Source organism: Myotis nattereri, assembly GCF_964212035.1.
Source record: "Myotis nattereri genome assembly, chromosome: 6".
NCBI lineage: Eukaryota > Metazoa > Chordata > Mammalia > Chiroptera > Vespertilionidae > Myotis > Myotis nattereri.
Window position 1 is genome coordinate 5,475,803 of NC_138081.1, and position 20,776 is coordinate 5,496,578.

The 20,776-nt window shown below is 50.2% G+C and overlaps 1 protein-coding gene across 1 annotated transcript; it reads right to left on the reverse strand.

Annotated features, from left to right (window-relative positions):
- Positions 1 to 1,646: 1,646 nt before the first annotated feature.
- Positions 1,647 to 16,881, reverse strand: BTNL2 (butyrophilin like 2; the record flags this gene model as incomplete). The annotated part of the gene is made up of 7 exons (XM_081094676.1): positions 1,647 to 1,765; positions 3,327 to 3,608; positions 4,738 to 5,085; positions 8,962 to 8,982; positions 9,981 to 10,262; positions 12,017 to 12,367; positions 16,803 to 16,881. 7 exons carry the CDS (start codon positions 16,879 to 16,881, stop codon positions 1,647 to 1,649), a joined length of 1,482 nt encoding a protein of 493 aa, XP_080950802.1.
- Between the last annotated feature and the right edge of the window lie 3,895 nt (positions 16,882 to 20,776).

Consider the following 20,776-nt stretch of genomic DNA (forward strand, 5'->3'; position numbering starts at 1 on the left):
TTATTATGATTTTAACATATTTTTACTCTGTTACATTTATTGCTTATGTTTATTTCATAATTATTGATTTTTAAACTGTTTCATTTTTCTCTAAAAACAAAATTGACATTTCATATACATGATACATAATTAAATGTTCTCTTGGACTAGAATTTCTGAAAATTGTCTCCACTCCACATTTTCTATTAACTTTCTGAAAAAGTCTGGGATTCCACATTTTGCATGATTTTCTAGATTACATCTTAGTGATCGGTTTTCTCTGTATATTCAGCTGTATTTTCTTTTACTCTTTTTAAACTGTATTTATAATTTCTCAGCCCTACTTGGATAATTAATTGTCATCTTGTTAAAGAAACCAATAAAATACTTGACCATTTCCTGCATGTCCTTCTCTAGGCTAAATTGCATTCCCCATTGGACTTTCTAAGGGTCTTTGGTCATCAGATATCAGATTGTGATCAGTAGGCAGGATATCAGAGGACTTGGGATGGTTATATCTCTGAAGGGAGCAGTCACCAAATCAAATTTGAAGCCAGAGATTACAGCACTTTAGATCTAGTACCTGATGGTCTTGTGAGTCCCACTTGAAGGTAAAAAAAGAAACAAGCTGGTGCTTGGAATCTAATTTTGGTTTCCAAAGTCCAAGGGAACTATGCCAGGAGAACCTACATTAGGGGCCAAAGAATGAAGAGCAGGTGTAGAGTTTCGGAGAATAAAATGGGGGAAGGTGACAATAGGGCACTTAGTCGTATTATAAAAGAAGAGGTGTCCACAGGCACACTCAAGGGAGAGTATGACCTCTCCTGGGCCATCTTCAGGGAGAGGAGGCATGACAAGAGGACATTGCCCAGGACTCATGTCCATAGCACCCACTGCCCGAATGCATTCTCAGGTGACACAGAGATGACTCCCTCCAGCATTGTCCTTGGCAATAGCTAGGACCCATCCCATCCTGTCCTCAGCGTTCGCCTCCCAGTGCCACCTCTCCTCCTGGCCTGGAGCATGGGGTATGCTGTCAAGTCCCTGTGGGATGTCTGGTTGCATGACTGTCCCATGCTTGCTTCCCTTGAAGGGGTCAGTTCTGGGTGAGCTGTATTTGGATCCAGTGTCTCATTCACTGTAGAGGAAGAAATTCCAATCTGATAGTAAGCAATATTATGGAAGCATTAAAAATATTAATTTTGTGAAATTAACATCCAAACAGGCAAGCAAATGTTACAGTGACATGAGAAATTTAAAGTGTTAAGAACTTTCCAGGGCACATAGAATAGCATCTCAATACATGAGAAGTCTTTCATCACCAATAAGCAAGTTGCCACATTGTGAAAGACTCAGTGAGATGTTCCTGCCAATGGACCTGTGTTTCAGCTCACAGCCCGGAAAGCCAGGCTGGCTTTCCCACCTTTTTCTTCCTCTCCCCTAACGAGAGCGCTTGGGAATGTCCATAGCCACAGATGATTGTCTTTACATCCTTTTGCTTCTATATCACGGTGAACGCTGACCTCATTCAGCACTGATCTGAGTGCATGAACGTAAGTCATGGAGTCTCGTGTTCATCAGTTACTGTCTGTCCGGAGAATGACTGCCATAGGCGCCTCCTGAAGAGAGAGGCTCCCACTGCCGGGTGTGCCCACAGTCTGTTTGCCTCACGTACCTTTACTAAAGCTCTTCATCTGGATCCAGCCGACAGCCACCACAACAGGCAGTCCCAAGAGAAGCAGTCCCAAGAGAGACAGTATCGTCCATGAAAAAGTCATACTGGAGTCTAAAATTAAACCAAAAATCCCATCTATCTATATACTAGTATATAAAACCCTAATATGCAAATAAACCAAACAGTGGAAAAACTAAACTGAACAACTGATTGCTGTGACGTGCGCTGACCACCAGGGGGTGAGTGCAGAACATGGTGGGCATTAGCTGCAGAGGGATGGTGGAGCAGGTGAGTAGGGGCACCAGACCAAGGCAGGGCGCTGGTTGCTGTCATCGGGGCGAGTCTCTGATGGTTACTGAAAATTATTTGCTCCTGCGTGCCACAGTCCTACCAGTGCCTTCACCTGCTGCCAGTGCTGGCCCCACTCACACCCACTGCCAGCGCCGGCCCCACTCACACCCACTGCCAGCGCCGGCCCCACTCACACCCACTGCCAGCGCCGGCCCCACTCACACCCACTGCCAGAGCAGGCCCCACTTGCACCTGCTGCTGGCACCAGAGCCACTGCTCGCACCCGCTGATGGTGCCTGGCGCAGGCCCCGACCGCTTGGTGTCATCAGCGGGTGCGAGCAGCAGCTGCCAGCCCTGATTGCCCCTGAGGGCTTTTCCACCTCCCCGCTGCTCCTGAGGGGCGACTGGGACAGCAGCCACGGCTCACACCTGCTGATGGTGCTGGCCCCACTCGCACCCGCTGACAGTGCAGAGCCATTGGGGCTGGTGCCAGCAGCGGATGTGAACAGGGCCAATGCTGTCAGTGCATGGAGTGACAGTGGAGGGAGCAGGGCTTCCAGCAGACAGGGGATGGGGGCCACAGCAGGAAGGGCTCAGCAGGGGCGCGGAGGATGGGTTGACATCCACCCCTGTGCTCACCACAGCCTCGCGGCCCACAGTTCCTTTCAAGGTGCACAAATTTGTGCACTATGCCCCTAGTTAAATCATAAAACTGGGCAAATTCCAACTGTATCTGACCAACTCCTGAGCTGGAGAGGAGGTGGGACTGGGCCTCAGGGAGGAAGTCGGTTGCTCCTCCCCGCCCTGCAGAAGCTGAAGTTTAGTGAAGTTTAGGTTATTGTTTGCTACACACACACACACACACACACACACACACACTCACACACGCACACACTCACATAGTGCACACATGTACACACACTCACACACGTACACATTCACAATCACCCCCAAACACATATTCACACATACATGCACACAAACACATACTCACGCACACATACTCACGGTCACACACACTCACACAGTCACACACATACACACATCTCACATTCACACACACATCCTCACACAGACACACACACACAAGCATACACACTCACCCACACACATACGTACACTCACACACCCCACATACACATGCACACATTCACTCACACACACATTTCTCCCCTCTCTTTTCCCGCTACATCACCACAATCAGTGGACAGCCAGGTGGAAAGTGAGCGGGGAGGATAAAGTGGCCAGGCCACAGCCAGGAAGATGGCGTTAAGGAAAATTAGTTTCTAATCCAGAAGAAAATCCACCGTGAGCAAAACAAAACCTCTGGGTGGGCCTCACATTCATTCCCACGGCTGCGAGGATCACCCGAGTCACCCACCTGAGAGAAAAAACGTTGCCATTTTCTCCTCGCTGAGAAGGGGGTTGCCAATGGAGCAGGTCACGTTGCCATCAGAGCTGTTTGGGACCTGAAGGAACGCCTCCACGCGGAATAGCCCATCGCTGCCTTGAGCCAGCACCTCGGAAAACGAGGGCACTGTCCTCCCTTCCAAGTCCCTCCACTGCACACGGGGCTGTGGGAACCACCCTTCCGAAGAGCACATCAGCCGCATCTCTCCGTCCACCAGGCCCTCCATGGTGATCCGCGGGGAAGAGCCCAGACCTGGGGAATAGGGATCCGGACACAAAACCTCAGTCTGCAAGTGGCCATAGGAGCAGTGAGATCACTGAGAGGACGGGAAACTGAGTGGGCAGGGCAAAGCTTACGGGGAATGATCCTCCACTGAGGGGTGAGACTGCCCGAGTGGTTTGCTTTTGTTTTATTTTGTTGGCTTTTTTTTTTCTATTTCTAAAATTATCCTAGGACCTATTGAAGGATGCAATAAATTTCAAATCCAATCTTTTTTCTTCTCTACCTGAGAACAAAGTTATTTTGACCAGGGCATAAAGCACATGACCAGGAAGTGAGTCAATAAGCAAGAGAATATAGTTTCCAAGATCAAAATCTTATAAATACAGAGTGCCCCCAAAAATGTATACACACACTTTGAAGAATTATAAAGGCAGTGTTTGTTAAAATACATTCCTTTTCAAAATGGAGCTGTCACCTGTTCAAGTGTGTACACATTTGGAGGGGGGCGCACCCTGTCTGTACGTCCAGTGGCAGGAAGTGATGGAGTCCATTCAACTCCTCCACATGCGCTCCTGTCGATATTCCCTAAATGTGTTGATTAATTTAGACACAAAATCAATGGGAGAATCACGTACAGCAACCAAGATGTTGGCCTATGTCTTCAATGGCATTTGCTAGCCTTGGAAAATCCATTTCATTTATAGATATAGACAGTGGCAAATTATGAGGCAGGCAACAATTTTGTCTTTCCTCCTCCAGCCTGCCAATTCTGTCAGTATTTACTATTTTTGTTTATATGTGGATCTAGTTTAATCTTTGAATCATTACACTTCCCAGGAACAACACATTTCACAGAATTTTAATAACACTCTGTGAATAGTAGGCTGTGTAAAATTATGGCGAAAAATTCTCACATTTCACTAAAGGGATGGCCGCTTTATGGAGATCCTAAGAAGGGTACAAGTTCTGTAGCCTAGGAACTAAATCTGGTCCATTTGAGTTTGTGGACTTTAAGTATCTATGGCAGTTACTGCACATCAAAGGGTTCAATATGAATTTGATGAGTGAATGACATTAAGAAAATTTCGGATGCCAGGGAAATTTCCCAGAACGACCATGTTAAAGCAGTAGGAACCAAACATCTATCCAGAACCCTTACCTACTATCTTCACATCCAAGGTGTTCTCCTGGTAGACACCATCTTTTTCAAAAAGGCACCGGTACTGCCCATCGTCTGAAGTCCTGGCATCGTGTATCTTCAGGGCCAGCCTCCCCTCGCTGATGGCGTCAGTCACCAGCACTGTCCTCCCTCTGTATTCCGCCATCTGCTCTGCAGACACATGGTCCCCATCCATATACACATAAACAGCAGGGTAACGGTGGGCTCGGACCCACCTCACCTCCATACTCTGTGCATTGGCCTCGGGGGACAGGCAACAGGTTAACTGTATGTCTTCTCCCACTCTGACAAGAAGGGGCTGGGTAGGTCCAATCACTTTTAAGGAAGCTATTAAATAAAACAGAAAAAAAAAAAACACAACAAAAGACTCAAAATGGAGCAAAAATAACTGTCATTTGCAACAACATCTCAAGTGGGGTTTAGGTCCCACCAGCACCCCAGGGGAGCTCAAAGCTCAAGGTCACCCTTTGGAGAGGAGGGTGTTTGGTGTGATCAGGATAGAGGTTGTCCTGCTCAAGGCTGAACCATCCCATCATGTTTGTCAGTCTGAAAAATTCACTAACAAAGCCCTCACCTGCCCCTAGCTACAATTATATTCAGGTTACAGCCCAATAAGATCATTCTGCAATTAAAACTTCTAGAATACAATTAATACTTTATCCTTTCAAATTTGCATGACCTTAACAACTCTTAATCGGTGTATGCCTCAGTTTCTTAAACTGTAAAACAAATATATCCCTACAAACTCATGAGGTTGTTCTGGAGTCAACAAAATAATAGGTGCAAAGCTCTTGGATGACCATCAGTGTGAGTGGAGGCATGCAGACTGAAGCCTGAGGGCACTGGAGCAAACCCCACTCTCCGCCTTGACAAGGGGGGCATGGAAGTTAGTGTCAGGTGGATCGTAGTAATCAAATGTGAAACCTTCTCCTGATTCAATTTCATTAAACCTTAGAAGTCAGATCAGCCATCATATTTCAGTTGCCCAAGGTGCACATGTGTGGGGCTCTAAACACACCGAGTTCAATGTCCTCAGATGATTTCGAGAAAAATAAGATCAAGAATGGGGGAGGTTGGCAAAATACAGAATGCAACAGGAAGATGAAGCCACAGGAGGAGTCTGATCTTGGAGAATGGAGGGTCCCCGGACGGCTCTCCTGGCTCTGAGCTGTTACACCTCCAGCTCCCCGGCCCTGGCCACGCCAGCTTTGCTCTATTCTAAATGAAGAGTCATCCTCTCCTATCAAATGGTCGGGAAGCTTCCACATATGTTGTGATCATTTATATTAGAAAGACAGGCATAGATTTGCATATCGTCTGAATGGGGCTCAATAACCAAAGGCAAAAATATCCTCATTATGTAATTATTCAAAATCTGCTAGGAACTGCTCTAGCGAGAAAACTCACTGTCGACACAGTTCTAATTTTCAGATCATTTCCTTCTATTCTAGCTAAAATTAGATTCCCACTTATTTCCAGCATTTTGTTTGGTTGGCCCTTCAATTTTACCTAAAACAGTATGTATCTGTTGAAATATAAAATATGTATCCATTCCATGTGTATCTGTTAAAGGCTAAAAACAAATGTAAGAGTCAAAAAAGTAAACAAATAATTACTAGAATTAGTGGGCTGATCACAACTGTAAGGTATAAAAATGTTGACTCACTATACTGTACACCGGAAACTAATATAACCAGGATAAGATTGTATACCAACTATGCTTTCAATTTTTATAATGAAAAAATGATGTAGGGATTAGCTTGCTGCTATTCCTCCACCCGTGTGTCTGACAGTAAATTACTCAGTAAAACCGACCATTTCCTCATCTCTGCTACCATCTGAGGATTTCCCTGGTGCATGGCCCATGGTGCATGTCAAACTGGATCACCCTGCCAGGCACCGGTTAATTAAAAGCTAAAACTGATGTTAATGGAAACTGAAAGAAAGCAAAATATAAGTTTGGAATCAGGTGTGTTATAGATACATGAAACTCCTGTTCTTCCAGAATCCAAGTGAAAATCGAGTTTAAAGTCCTGCGGAGCCTTGCAGGCCTGTCAGGAACTGATGCTCCACCAGGGAAAGAACTTGAGGGCAGCTCTACACACTCTTCCCATACAGCACCCCACCCCCAATCCATGCTCACACTTCCTGTTTAGTTTTAGTTTTGAGAATTGGACGCATGCTCCTGAAATGCCTTTGGAATATTCACTGAAAAATTAAAACCTTTCTGGAGTGTGAAGCCCACCAACTTACACACTCATTCCCTGAAACCTGACCATCTCACCGTCATAACATACAATCCCCATTCTTAAGGGGCTATCTCATTCCCCGATATGCTCAATTATATTATACTATTCTATATATGTTTTGTTTCATTTTATTCCTCACCTGAGGGTATTTTTTTCCATTGATTTTCAGAGTGTGAAAGAGAGGGAAGAGGAAGAGGGAGAGAGAGAGAGAAGCAGCAATGTGAGAGATCAACTGATTGCCTTCTACACAGGTCCTAACCAGAGGTGGGTAGCAAATCTGCTACCGAGTTATGTGCCCTTGACCAGGAATCAAACCACAGCCCTTTGGTCCTTAGGCTGACACTCTAACCACTGAGAATACCAGCCAGGGCTATACTACATATGTTATCATATCATATCAACACTCTTATAAGCTGACACTTTAGAGATTAAATTCAACATGTTCATTTTAAAGTTGAGAAAAATAGGTGCCAATGCTTTACTTAAATCACACATAAATGATTAAGAACTTGCACCCGTAAGTCAGACATAGGTTAGAAAGCAAACATCACAATTTCTTTGTAGTTTTTAGCAAACCAAATATGTCTCTAAGATTATTTCCCAACTGTAAAATGAGGATAAATCTATTAACCTTTATAAATAACATAAGGAAATAATTCCTGTAAAGCACTTAGCATAGTGCCCAGCATATAATTAATATTTCGAAGAACTAGTCATTATTTTTATAAACCAACAACATGATTAGCCAGAGTGGGAGCTGGGGTTCCTGTCTTGGGACTTCCAGAGAGAGCTCGGTCTGCCAACCCCCCTTTGCCTCGGAGTCCTAATTCCTGAGGAAAATAGGAGGCGGCTTGACGCTCCTGCCTCCTCAGCAGCTCACCCCGGGCACCGGAGGGCCCAGCCTCCGAGCCTGGAGAAGCTGGGCTCTCTTCTGGTTTCAGTGCGTCCCAGAGGCCAGCACAACTCAGGAGCCGCACAGCCTCAGGCTGTACTCTGTGCTGGGATGCCAGTGAGCATGTCCATCGGTCCCCATAACTCAGAGGATGACACTTCACCTAGCACCTTCCTGAAGGACAGAGACAAGTGCCAACCTGCCCAACACTGGCTTGGCTTTCTGATCTGTAACTGACAAGAGCTGCTGGGGAAGGTTTCTGTCTGATTGCAAGCAGATGTTTCCCCGGACAGAAAGGGATCCAACTTGGAAGGTGAGGCACACAGGTGTACAGTTCTCCTCAGCTTGTGGAGTTACCTTTGAACTTCCTGAGGCCCTTTCCTTTATCTCCATGGCCCACTGGGGTCCAAAGTGTCACACTAAACTCTGGGAAATATTGGGGAGTGTTTGCCACCCTGATGGTCCTAGAAACTCCTACATGGGCACAGAAGTGTGCTTATGCTCATCTGATGTGCACACAGGCGGGCGTGCACACACACACACACACACACACACACACTCCTGTAACAGGTGGCGGAGAGCAGGGTGTGGATGGAAGAGATGAGCGACACAAGTTCATATGCATTTGGGCAGGTGCAGGCTGTGGTCATGGGCTGGGAGAAGAGGTCACAAAAAGGAGGAAGACAAAAACAAGGTAAAGGAGAAAGCGAAATACATTCACATATCAATTGGCTATTTTTAAAACACTCATCTTAGGTACAGTAAAATACCTGCAGTCCAACTATTAAGTGAAAAGAAAAACACAAAACAGACAAAAATGGAGAATTATGAGCCCAGGCAGCACAGGGTCCCAGGCTGCACCTGGGAAAGCAAATCCCGTGGTAATGAGGTTAGGAGTGCCCTGGGCAAGGGGCAGGTGCAAACTGTGGCACAGGGGAGCCAGAGGGGGGAAACTCCGCCTGGGGATCACGCGGTGTCTTGGGGCCTGCTAGGCCCAGGGCACCAGGCTCCCTCCAGGCAGCACAGGGCCTCGTCCACACCCATGGGTGTGTGGCTACTTACCCAGCTCAGTTTGGAGTTTCTCTGGAAAAAAGAACAAGAACAACATGTTAAGTAAGCAATTTTTTCTAAGAAAAAGGAATTAAAATATCTCACAAAAATAAAAGCAAGTACTACATTTTATTGGAAATCCAGATTCATAAAAAATAAATTAACCTTAGAAAAATATTGATTCTTTCCCCATGGTTCAGCTGCTTTTCCTTTCCTCTGAACAACAAAAATGCTCTCAGTTCTACCACCTCATAATACATACCCTTTTAATAAATGCATGGAAAGTATAATGTATATGGACCTAGACAATTACCACCTATAATTCAAACTGAGAGCTAAAACATAGTGTGTCCCATGTTAGTATTAACATTTACTTCAATTTTTTCTGTATTCATCTATAATAAGAATAGCTCTGTCCTTATATCCTTGTATCCAAATATATATGGCATCCCAAAAGCCCAAAAATCTTTACAGGATTGGAAATGCCTATTTATAGATAGATATATAATAGACAGATGTAATCTTTACCATTAAGCAGTCCATAATGAAGAATTTTTTCAACCATTTAAGTTTTTTGGAAATATTTTTTATTGATGCTAAAATGTAATTTCATTGGGCTGTTGTTTTTATTGCTATTTAACAGTGAGGCTATAATTAGGATGCTATTGTATAAATAATTGTCTTCACCTTTGATTATTTTCATGTGACAAATTCCTAGAAGTAATTGCCACAATGTCACATAAAAAAACATTTCAGCTGAAAGAATGTAATTTTTTTTTCCCCTTTACAATGCCATGCATACTTGTGAGTAATAAAATCTTGAACTTGGAAGTAATTGCAACACCATTAGCAATAGCTATTCAATCAAAATATAGTGTATATATTTTAGCCATAAATGTTTTATAGCTTTTAATACAAATTTTTAAATGCTAGATAATTTTCTTGATTGAATAAATATCCGGTGCGCTGCAGCATCCCCGGAACCTCTCCCGCTAATCTGAGCATCTGGGTACTGGGGGCAGAGCACTGACCTGGGATGGAGAAGACTGTGCCCTTCTCCTCGGTGAGGACAGGGTTGTGGATGGAGCAGGACACAGTCTCCGTGGAGGCGTTCCTGACCACGAGCGTGGCTTCCACGTGGAACAAGCCATCCTCATCCGGGATGTGATGCTCTGAGAGAGTCAGCAGCTTCCCTCCCCTGGAGTCTTCCCAGTGAACCCGGGGCTCTGGGAACCAGCCGTCTGCCGTGCACACGAGCTGGGTCTCACCTGCCACGGACCCCGCCATGTGGATGTGTGGGGCGGACCCCAGACCTGTGGAGGGGACATAGCCCTGCATTCAGTCACAAACCATGGAGACTGAGGTCCTGGTGACATTGGAAGGAGAGAGTAGACGTCTAGGGTCTGGGGAGCAAAAACCATTCCCAAGTCTTCCATCCATCCCAGTGGGAGTTCCCACCCACTGTGCTTGTTCCCCAGGCGGGATCTGTCAATTTTTGCAGATAAGCAATACTTTTCTTAAGATCTAGGCAGGAGAATAAGAGGAAAGGACATGTGACCTTTGGCTTATGTCTCTAGTACTGGAAACAGAGATGTGTTATAATTTATTCATGAGCTTGCCCTAGCCACAACCTCTGCCTCTCTTCATCTTAATATTATTGTGTTCAAGGTGATTCAATATGGATGAAAGAATCCATGTGTTTCTGAGATGTGGAGTGTGGGGGGTGGGGGCGGAAGGCACATTCCAAGGCCTCTCTATCAAGGACACTTGAAAATAAAAATATAACATTATGTCCTTTACAATGGTATCACTTTGTCTGACATTTTGGGTGATAACTTGACTCCAATTTAAACAGAATAATAAAAAGTCTGAAATCACCTCCCTGGGGACCTTCCGCATTCGTTCGGTTGTGACTGTGACCTTGGGATGCTGAGGCAGTTGGTTGTGTAAAATGGGATGTTCCATGAGGAGTTCCCACATCTAAATAGTCCATTCAATGGGGAAATGTGTTTTTGAAATCCTAGTTTTACAGTGTTGAAATTCTTTCTCTATTCAACACAATTCTCAAACCCAAACAAAGGGGACTGTATTTTCCCTACACGGTAAGTGTCTGTCACTCGGTGGGTGACGGAGACCCACTCCTTCAGCGAGAACCTGCATGGCTTATCTTCAAGTGTCCCTGACTGTGAAATCCCTTAGTAATGTGCACCCTCCACACCTCAGAAACACACAGTTCTTGCATCCATCTGGAACCACCTCGAACATTATGAGTGTTTAAGAGAAAAAGTAGGTGGGTGTGATAGGAAACAGCCAGATACTGCTTTGTCCAAAGAACTATTTTTCCAATAAGGTAAATGGATTTGCCTGGTTTTCTCCTCAGCATGGAGAGGAGTTATTCCTGCCAGCAAACCATCTGACAGTTTAATGTTCAGTTATTTGTTCTCCCTAAAGACAGATCCTTTCTTCGCGATCCCCTTCTTCTGGACTCCTTCGTGCTTTGCTTTACAGAAGCACCGTGAAGACAGAACCTGCCGTTCACAGTGAGTCCCAGACTCATGGCACACAATATGATAATCTCCATAAAGGCACCAAGTTCTTAACCACTGTGGCCCCATCCCTGGCCTTCTAACTGGAGGCATTACACAAAGAAAGACGTGTTCACACCTCAGTTCCTGCATATTGGTGGTGGGAAGAGACCAACCAGTTCCACTGAGACATGGATGCTAAGCAGTCAGCTACTCACTCAGAGATGAACTTGCCCTTGCACATCAGCCTGTGTGGCACAAATCATCCTCAGCAAAACTGCGAATGATCACATCCCAGGGATTTAAAATAACTGTCAAGAATAGTCAAAACCAGACTAGTTCAGTTTGGGGATGTTGCCCATGTGGGCCTGCTCCGGAGACCTCGGGACCACTTGCCCTCAGATGGATCAGGGAGGAGGACTGGGCGTTGGGAAGTGCCTCAAAGATTAAAGGGAGCTTTTAAACTGGCCATGAACTTCCCATAAATCAATAGACTTCTCCCTCTAAGATCCGAGACCTGGTGTCTTTCCCCAGATATTCACCTGCCACTTGGAGCAGCAGGCTGGTCTCTCCATGGTAGTCCCCCTCTTGGAAACGGCACCAGTATTGCCCGTCGTCGGATGGCCGGATGTTGTGCATCTTCAGAGCCACGCTCCCCTCGGCCAGGTCGTGCTCCACCCACTCCACTCGGCCCCGGTACTCCTCCGCCTGAACCTCGCTCGCCTCAGCTCCGTCCCGGTGTGCAAACAGCACATGCGTGCTGGGCTCTGAGCGGTACCACCTCACCTCCATGCGCTCCGCGCTCCTCTTGGGGAAGAGCTGACAAGTGAGGAGGGCATCTTCCCCGACCCTGGCCAGGATGCGAGGAGCAGGACCAATCACTCTGAAGTCCTCTACAAAAGAGTGCAAAGAGGAACCAGGGAATGCCAACTGGATGCTAACTTGCTTGCTTTGGGAGACCCGCTACCCAGGTGGAGGCCCCTGGAGGAGGGCGGGTTTCAGATGCAGTGTTTGGAGAAGCCCAGCCTGGAGGTTTGCACACATGGCTGTTACAGGGACAATTCCGTGTACTGAAAATAACACACAGCCCACAAATGTGAGTCAGCGCCGAATCTCTCGCCAGCTGTGTGGTCGGGGGCAAATCCATTATTTTCAGTGAGATTTGAGATTTGGAATCTCAACTTCTTCACCTTTAAAATACTGCAGCCATCATTTCTGGGGTGTTTTCATTCTCATATAAGTTAATGTGTAAATCCATTTTTAACTAGGAACCGTATTACTGAATTATTTTATATTTTACTAGAGGCCCATTACACAAACATTTGTGCAATAGGCCTTCTTTCCCCTGGCTGCCAGCATCCTCTGGCACCCAGGACGCAGACCTTCACTCTGGCCACTGCCTTCCATCTTCGCTCTGGACACAGTCTTCACTGCAGCTGGAGCCTTCAGTCTTTGCTCCTCGCTCTGGCGGGAGTCTTCAGTCTCTGGCCAGAGCTGCTCCTGTAGCTACTTCCGCCCCCCACACTCCCCCTCATAGCTAGATCGCTGCTTCGCCTGCAGACCTGGCCTATGGGCTCCTGGGTCCCAGGGGGCCGCCTTGCCTGTGGCTCAGCTTTCCGATCATAATCACCATCACGGGACACAGGCAAGGCAGCTCCTGGGTCCTGGGGGGGCACCCTGCCTGTGGTCTGGCTTTCCTGGAGACTATCTATTCTGTGAGAGAAACAAGTTAGTCTTTATGCTCGGCCTGGATGGCAGCTCCCGGGGTCCCGCCCTGCCTGCAGTATGCAAATTAGCCGCCATCTTTGTTGGCGGTTAATTTGCATATCACACTGATCAGCCAATGGCGATAGTAGCGAAGGTATGGTTAATTACCATGTTTATCTATTATTAGATAGGATAGTGATTTATAGTCCGTGATTTCACTTTATATTGTGACTCACAATGTAATCACTTTCTTAAAAATTTAGGTAATACATTTATTGAATAGATTTTTCAACTTTTCAGAGTTTTTCTTATCCTGGGTCAAACACTGAGGTTTTGGTTGTTGCTGTGTGTGTGTGTGTGTGTGTGTGTGTGTGTTCTTTTTTGGTGTGGAGCAGGCAGGACTCCAGTCCCTGGGGCTGTTTTAGGAGGCAGTTTTTACAAGGACATTTGTGGTGGAATAAGGGCAGTGATTTGTCTAGGGTTTGAACCTTCCAATCAAATGTTGAGTCATTGTTATCTGCAAATTGAGGAGGTTAAGAGTTTCATGTGTTATTCCTTATCTTACCATCCTATCTAATAAAAAAGAAACATGGTAATTAGCATACGACTGCTACCCTTCCCATTGGCTAATCAGGGCTATATGCAAATTAACTGCCAGCCAAGATGGTGGCCGGCAGCCAGGCAGCTAGAAGCAAACATGAGGCTTGCTTGCTTCAGTGACGGAGGACTCCAAAGTTCCCCACCTGCTGCTGCCGGCCTCTGAACTGCAACTCTAAGCAACTATGTTACAAATATAGAAGCTAAACAAAACCCCAGAAACCTGCTTTAGTCGCCGGGCTTCAGCCAGCAGGATCGCAGCATTGTTTCAAATACAGAAGGTAAACAAAGGCCAGAAACCAGCTTTCAGCAGCAGAGACCTAAGAGCTGGAGCCTCAGAGCTAAAGCTGGCCCAGAATAAAGAAAAAAAGGAGCGGTTGGGAGCTTCAGTCACCCGCCAGCCTAAAAACAGCCCTCAGCCCCTCACCCAGACTGGCCAGGCACCCCAGTGGGGACCCCCACCCTGAAGGGTGTGTGACCAGCTGCAAACAGCCATCATCCCCTCATCCAGGCTGGCCAGGCACCCCAGTGGGGACCCCCACCCTGATCCAGGACACCCTTCAGGGCAAACCAGCCGGCCCCCACCTGTGCACCAGGCCTCTATCCTATATAGTAAAAGGGTAATATGCCTCCCAGCACTGGGATCAGCGTGACAGGGGGCAGCACCCAAACCCCATGATTGCCCTGCGGCCCTGTGTGTGACAGGGGGCGGGGCCACAACCTCCCTATTGGCCCTGCTCTGTTCATGATGGGAAGGCGCCCCAACCCCCTGATCAGCCCTGCTCTGTGCCTGATAGGGGGGAGCTCCCAAACCCCCTGATTGCCCTGCAGCTCTGTGTGTGACAGGGTGCGGCGGTGCCCCAACCCCCTGATCGGCCCTGCTCTGTGGGTGATAGAGGGTGATGCCCCAACCGCCCCCCACGGGCCCTGCTCTGTGTGTGACGGGGTAGAGCCATAACCTCCCCATTGGCCCTGCCCTGAGTGTGACAGGGGGAGGTGCCCCAACTCCCCTATCGGCCCTACTGTGTGAGTGACAGGGGGGAGCTCCCCAACCCCCTGATGGGCCCTGCTCTGTGCGTGACAGGGTACGGAGCCCCAACCCCCCTGATGGGCGCTGCTCTGTGAGTGATGGGGGCAGCGCCCCAACCCCCTAATTGGCCCTGCTCTGTGCATGACAGGGGGTGGCGCTACAACCTCCCCATCGACCCTGCCTTGAGTGTGACAGGGGGAGGTGCCCCAACCCCCCAATCAGCCCTACCCTGAGCGTGACTGAGGGTGGCATCACAACCTCCCAATCCGCCCCGCTCTGTGCATGACAGGGGTGGCACCCCAACTCCCCAATCGGCCCTGCTCTGAGCCCGACCAGGGGCTGCACCTAGGGATTGGGCCTGCCCTCTGCCACCCGGAAGCAGGCCTAAGCCAGCAGGTCATTATCACCCGAGGGGTCCCAGACTGCGAGAGGGCGCAGGCCGGGCTGAGGGACCTCCCTCTTCCCCCTGAGTGCACAAATTTTTGTGCACCGGGCCTCTAGTATATAATAAAAGGCTAATATGCAAATTGTCCCCTCGGGAGTTTAACCAGGAGACCAAGAGTTTGATCACTCACTATGATATGTGCTGACCACCAGGGGGTGGTGCAGACCATGGCAGCCGCAGGGCACTGAGGGTGAGGGAAGGAGGCAGCAGGGAGGCAGGGAGCCACATGGTGGCGGTGGTGGCGCTGGGGCTGTGAGGGAAGGAGGAGGCAGGGGTTCGGGGAACCTGATCAGTCCTGATCGCAGGTCAGGCCCAGGGAGCCTACCCATGCACAAATTTTGTGCACCAGGCCTCTAGTGCTATGCCACATGTGCTGTCTTTCTCAGCCTCTGTGCTGTAGGGACTTTGTGCAGATCCCACACCCTTAGCAGGAGCCTGGCCTTGCTTAGTGGCCCAGTGTCATGTAGAGGCTCCTCACGGGGTGCTGCTGGACCCAAGCGGGTCACCTGCCTTCTTGTTGATGGAACCCGCTGGAGCCAGAGGTGGCCATCCCACCTGGAGGCTGCTTCCCCGTGAGGGACCTGCCATGTCCAGAGCGCAGGCCAGCTCACCCCACATAGTCCCCGGCAGCCCAGGGCAGCCCTGCCTTCTGACGCTCTGGCCAGTGCTTTTCCCACGTTGCCCGCTGCGTTTCCTGGGGCTCGGACATCACCCACTGACACTGCATTTTCATAATCCTTTTCCAAAGGACAATATTTTGACAACAAAATTCAGCTACTGAGCTGTCCAAGCCCGTTTACTGGAAGTCGCTCCTAGTTCTTTATTTCTAAGTGTTTTCACACTACTTAATTTTTGCTACAAAGTGTTTTTCTAGCCCCAAATGCATCCCAGAGGAGCAGGAGGAGGAGGAGTGGTCTGGCCCAATGCTCCGGGGGCTGACTCAGTGCTTGCACGGCCTCCTTTCTCAGTGCTGTGTGGCCTACAAAACTGAGGGAACTGAGGCAGGAGGTACTCAAGCAGCTGTCCAAGGCAGCGCGGCGGGAGGTGGAGGCCCTTTTGGAACCCAGATGTTTGGTCCCAGGACCCCACACTTGCTAGTGTCCTAGACCTTGGGCTGTGGACTCTGCACCCGGGTGTACAGGAGGGCGAGGGGGGCCTCCCTGACTGCTCCATGGAGGGGGAGGGGTGGCCTACCTGACTGCTTCATGGAGGGGGCAGGGGCCTACCTGACTGCTCCATGGAGGGGGAGGGGGGCCTACCTGACTGCTCCATGGAGGGGGAGGGGGCCTACCTGACTGCTCCATGGAGGGGGAGGGGGCCTACCTGACTGCTCCTTGGAGGGGGAGGGGGCCTCCCTGACTGCTCCATGGAGGGGGAGGGGGCCTATATGACTGCTCCATAGAGGGGGAGGGGGGCCTATCTGACTGCTCCATGGAGGGGGAGGGGACCTACTTGACTGCTCCTTGGAGGGGGAGGGGGCCTCCCTGACTGCTCCATGGAGGGGGAGGGGGCCTACTTGACTGCTTCATGGAGGGGGAGGGGGGCCTACCTGACTGCTTCATGGTGAGCAGCATGAAGAGGAAGGAGGCAGCCACGCCTGACAGGCTGTAGCCAGGAAAGTCCACCATCCTCCCTGGAGCAGACAGGAGAGAACGCAGCTGCTGCGCCTCAGTGAGGCTGCCACACCGAGTGGTTCCCTGGTTCCCAGCGGTTCCTTGGTTCCCGGTGCGGTTCCGTGGTCCTATGAGGAGTCACCATCAATGCCTCCGAGAGCAAACAGTGAAACGGCCTGGGCTCCCTTCTCAGTCATTGACCATTCCGATCTTCTCCCCATGTGCTGCCCGCTGAGCTGAGTTCAGGCCTGAAGGAAGATTCCTGATGGAAATAAAACGCATTCCTGGACTAAAGGGACAGTAATATTTACTTTAAAAATCGCCTTAGTTCCATCTACCGGGGCATGCAGAAATTCTAGAGCAGGCGGCAAATATTTCTCCATTCCTCCTCCAGGCCCTCCTGCAAAGGTCTCCATCGCTGGGGCCCAGGGAGCCAGGCAGGGTGCCTTGGAAAGGGGAGGGGAGAGCCGTGGAAATGGCGCTCCACGCAGCGAGGACCTAGGGAACAGCCCTGGATGGCCTTGCAGCGTGGGCTTGAAGGCAGGGGAATGGCTAAAAGGAAGAGCCAGGCAGAGGTGGGTAAACCACAGGCCGGGGCCCAGGCCACGCCCGGTGCATCCTGGCCAGGACCTGGGAAAGCTCTGGGGACCCAAAGAGCCCCAGCTTCCGTTTTGAAATCTGGGAACTTCTGAATGAAAGGCATATAAGACCTGCTCTACAGGTGTGCCAAGTGTCTTATTGAAAGAAGGACTCGCTTCACTCCCAGTAGAAGAGCCTGCTCGGAGCTGTAAGCCAGAAGCTCATGTCCGGAGACTACAGGGCAGGGAATCAGCAGCCACCTGAGCCCGAGGCTGCGACTTGGGTGCTTTGGGAGTTAGTTTTACTCACTCTGCTTGGGTTTAAAGTGATGTTCACTTTCACAAAACCTCTAGGGAACCTGCTGTACGCCCAGTCTCAGTGCCCAGATCCGAAAGAGCTAAAATATTTACATGAAAACGAGGCTGCGCGCTTTGGAAGGTCCCAGTGCCTCCACCCACCCCCCCCCCACCCCCCCTCCAGACCAAGGAACTTGCAGAGGCCTCCTTGCCGCCCTGCGATAAGCAGAAACCTTTGTTCCACGCAAAGGCCAAGCCCTGCACCTTCGCTGGCCCTGTGACTGAGGAGGAAGGACCCACACTTGCCACAAACCAGCTTATCAGTGTGTGAGTGTGGCGGGGGGGAGGGGGGGTACAGCTGCACTGCAGCTCAATGAAGCTTTGGAAGAAAGTTGTGAAGTGTGTCTACCCTTCCCTGGTGCCAGAGAGAGCTCTGTGCCGGGTATGAGCTGGAGAAACTGCCTTGGCCCAGGGTTCTCGGTGGGGAGGGGCCAGTTTTGAGCTTCGAGGACGCTGGGCAATGTCCGCAGACATTTTGGGAGTCACAGGGGGCGGGGGCATCCAGTAGGTGGCAGCTGGGGTGCTGCTGACCCTCCCACAGAGCACAGGCCGCCCCGCAGCCCGCGCTGTCAGTGCCCAGGAAACCCCGCCTGGACCATCTGCCCACCGCGAGCGGGAAGCTGTTGGCACACTTTTTGCAACTGGACTTACTGGTAAATTGTGACTTTAAATCATAGCATTTTAGCGGTCAGCCTTTTGACACCTCTATTTTACCTTTTGAATGTAGGCGAGGAATCTCTGAAGCTGCCGCTGATGTTGAATAGGGCAAACCCCGGTGTTGTCAGAGCGGCTCTCACGGGTGTGTCACCGGGTTCTGAAAGCCCGTTTCACTTACTTCCCGGGAAGCACCGGTGTTAGGAGGCCGGCTGCGTGGCCTGTGCTTAGCCATTCGGTGGACAATTCTGAACCCAAGGTCTGAGCGCACAGTATTAACACCACCCCGCAGACCCGTACAAACTACCATCACCCGGCATGAGGTTTTCTAGTTAAAATAAAATATCTCAAAACTTAAATTCTCAAAGTGCCAAGGAACTGCAGTAATTAACTAGCGAGAATTAAGTCAGTTCACCAAATGTGAAGCTTATATATCTGTGTAACTTAAAGAGCAGGTGCAGCGTATCCATGCTGACGGGACATGTTCAGAGAGGAAGGGAAGGGCCCTCTGACTCGGGTGACGGTTCCCTGCTGTGAGCGGAGCCCCGGGCGGGTCCTTCTGAACCGCCCCGCTCCTTGCTCCGGATGGAGACCATTGTCCTGCGTTCTTCCCCTGCATCGCCATGTGGCTCAAGACGCAGACAAGCACCAGGTGTGAGAAGCGTCCAGGTGCCCGGCCTCCTGGGTGCGGACCTGGCCCCTCCCGCACCCGCCTGCTCGCAGCCGCGGGGACTCACACAGCCCTCTGAGGAGTGTGAGGGGGCCGGAGGGTGGACCCAAGTGGGAGGGGTTCCGACAGGCAGTGTCCGGGCCATGCCACCTGTCCACGCCCGCTCCTTAGCCCCCTGGGCACCCTGCCCCGTCCTGCGCTGGGTCCGCACGCTCACCCGTCTGCCGGCTCCGGACCGGCTGCTGGGCGCCCTCCTCACCGGGGCTCCCGGGCTCCCTCCATCCGCGCAGCCGGGGACCGAGGCTGGAGCCGCAGCTGTGGGCGCGGGCGGGCGCGGCCAGGCCCGGCTTGGGAGGGTGAATGCTGCCTCGCCCGCACCCGCACCGTCCGGAGAGCCGCACCCGAGGCCCAGCCAAGTCAGACAGATTCCAGTGGAGAGGCGTGTTCCGCCTCCGCTGCGATCCTCCGAACACTGAAACTCGGACCCGTGGACTTTGCCTGGGTCTAGTTATGAGTTCGTTCCTCCTGCAGACCGAACGGTGGCATTAGCTGGGCTCCCCCGTCCCCGGAGAGCCAGGGCAGGGCGCGGCCCGGTGACAGGACACGGGTCAGGCCCCCACAGCAGCTCCCTCCCCCGGCTCTGCCTCCACCCCTCCCGCTGCCTCTTAGACGTCAAGGACCCCGGCCCAGGCCCAGGTCTCAGAAGACGGTGCCCACAGGCTGAGAGCTGGAAGCAGGGCTGAGGCCCAGTGAGGAGGGCACCCAGCAGCCGGTCCCACCCTCGTCTTGCTGAGGATACAGGGGAGGCGGAGAAAGGACTGGCCTTCTCCAGCAGCACAGCCCAGGCCCCTGTGTGCCCTCAGTGCCGCCCGGGTTCTTCATCCCCTTTTGCTGGGAAATAAAGAGCTTAACGACCCCCGATAGCGACCAAAGAAACTGAATAGGCTTCTCAGCACAGTGTTTGGGCACAAAATTATAGCGACCGAGCTTGTAGGCACATTTACGGAAGTGGGTTGTTCACGTTCAGTTTCCCCTTAAGTCAGTTTTTCTTGAATCGCCGTGGAGTAGCCCTGGGTCCGAAGATCTATTCTCAGGGATTCAAGAGCTCCCAGAACAACTTCATTTTCGGAGTTCATTTTGGTGTAAAACACAAGCACATGCAAGATGAGGATAAGGTTTAAACTGACTTTTCCCTGCAGTGTCTCCCCTCGCCTGTCGTGATCATCCCGCATTTGGAGATCTAACTTGAGGTGACATTCATGTAATTCACAAACTGAGCCCCCTGGTACTCCCAGTGCCCACCTGACACCATATTAGTTATTACAATATTATTGGCTCCATTCCCTATGCTGTACGTTACACCCTCCATTCACCCCCATGACTATATCTATCTCCCAACCTGTACTCTCCATCCCTTCACCCTTTTCTCTCAGCCCCCAACCCCCTCCCCTCTTGAGACCATCAGTCTGTTCTCTGTATCTGAGTGTTTGCTTATTTTATCACTTAGATTGCACATAGAAGTGAAGTCATGGCATTTGCCTTTCCCTGTCTGACTTATTCCACGTGGCTTAATACCCTCTAGGTCCATCCATGCTGTCGCAAAGGGTAAGATTTTGTTCCGGAGGTTGCTATTCTTAATGTGAGCTTGTTC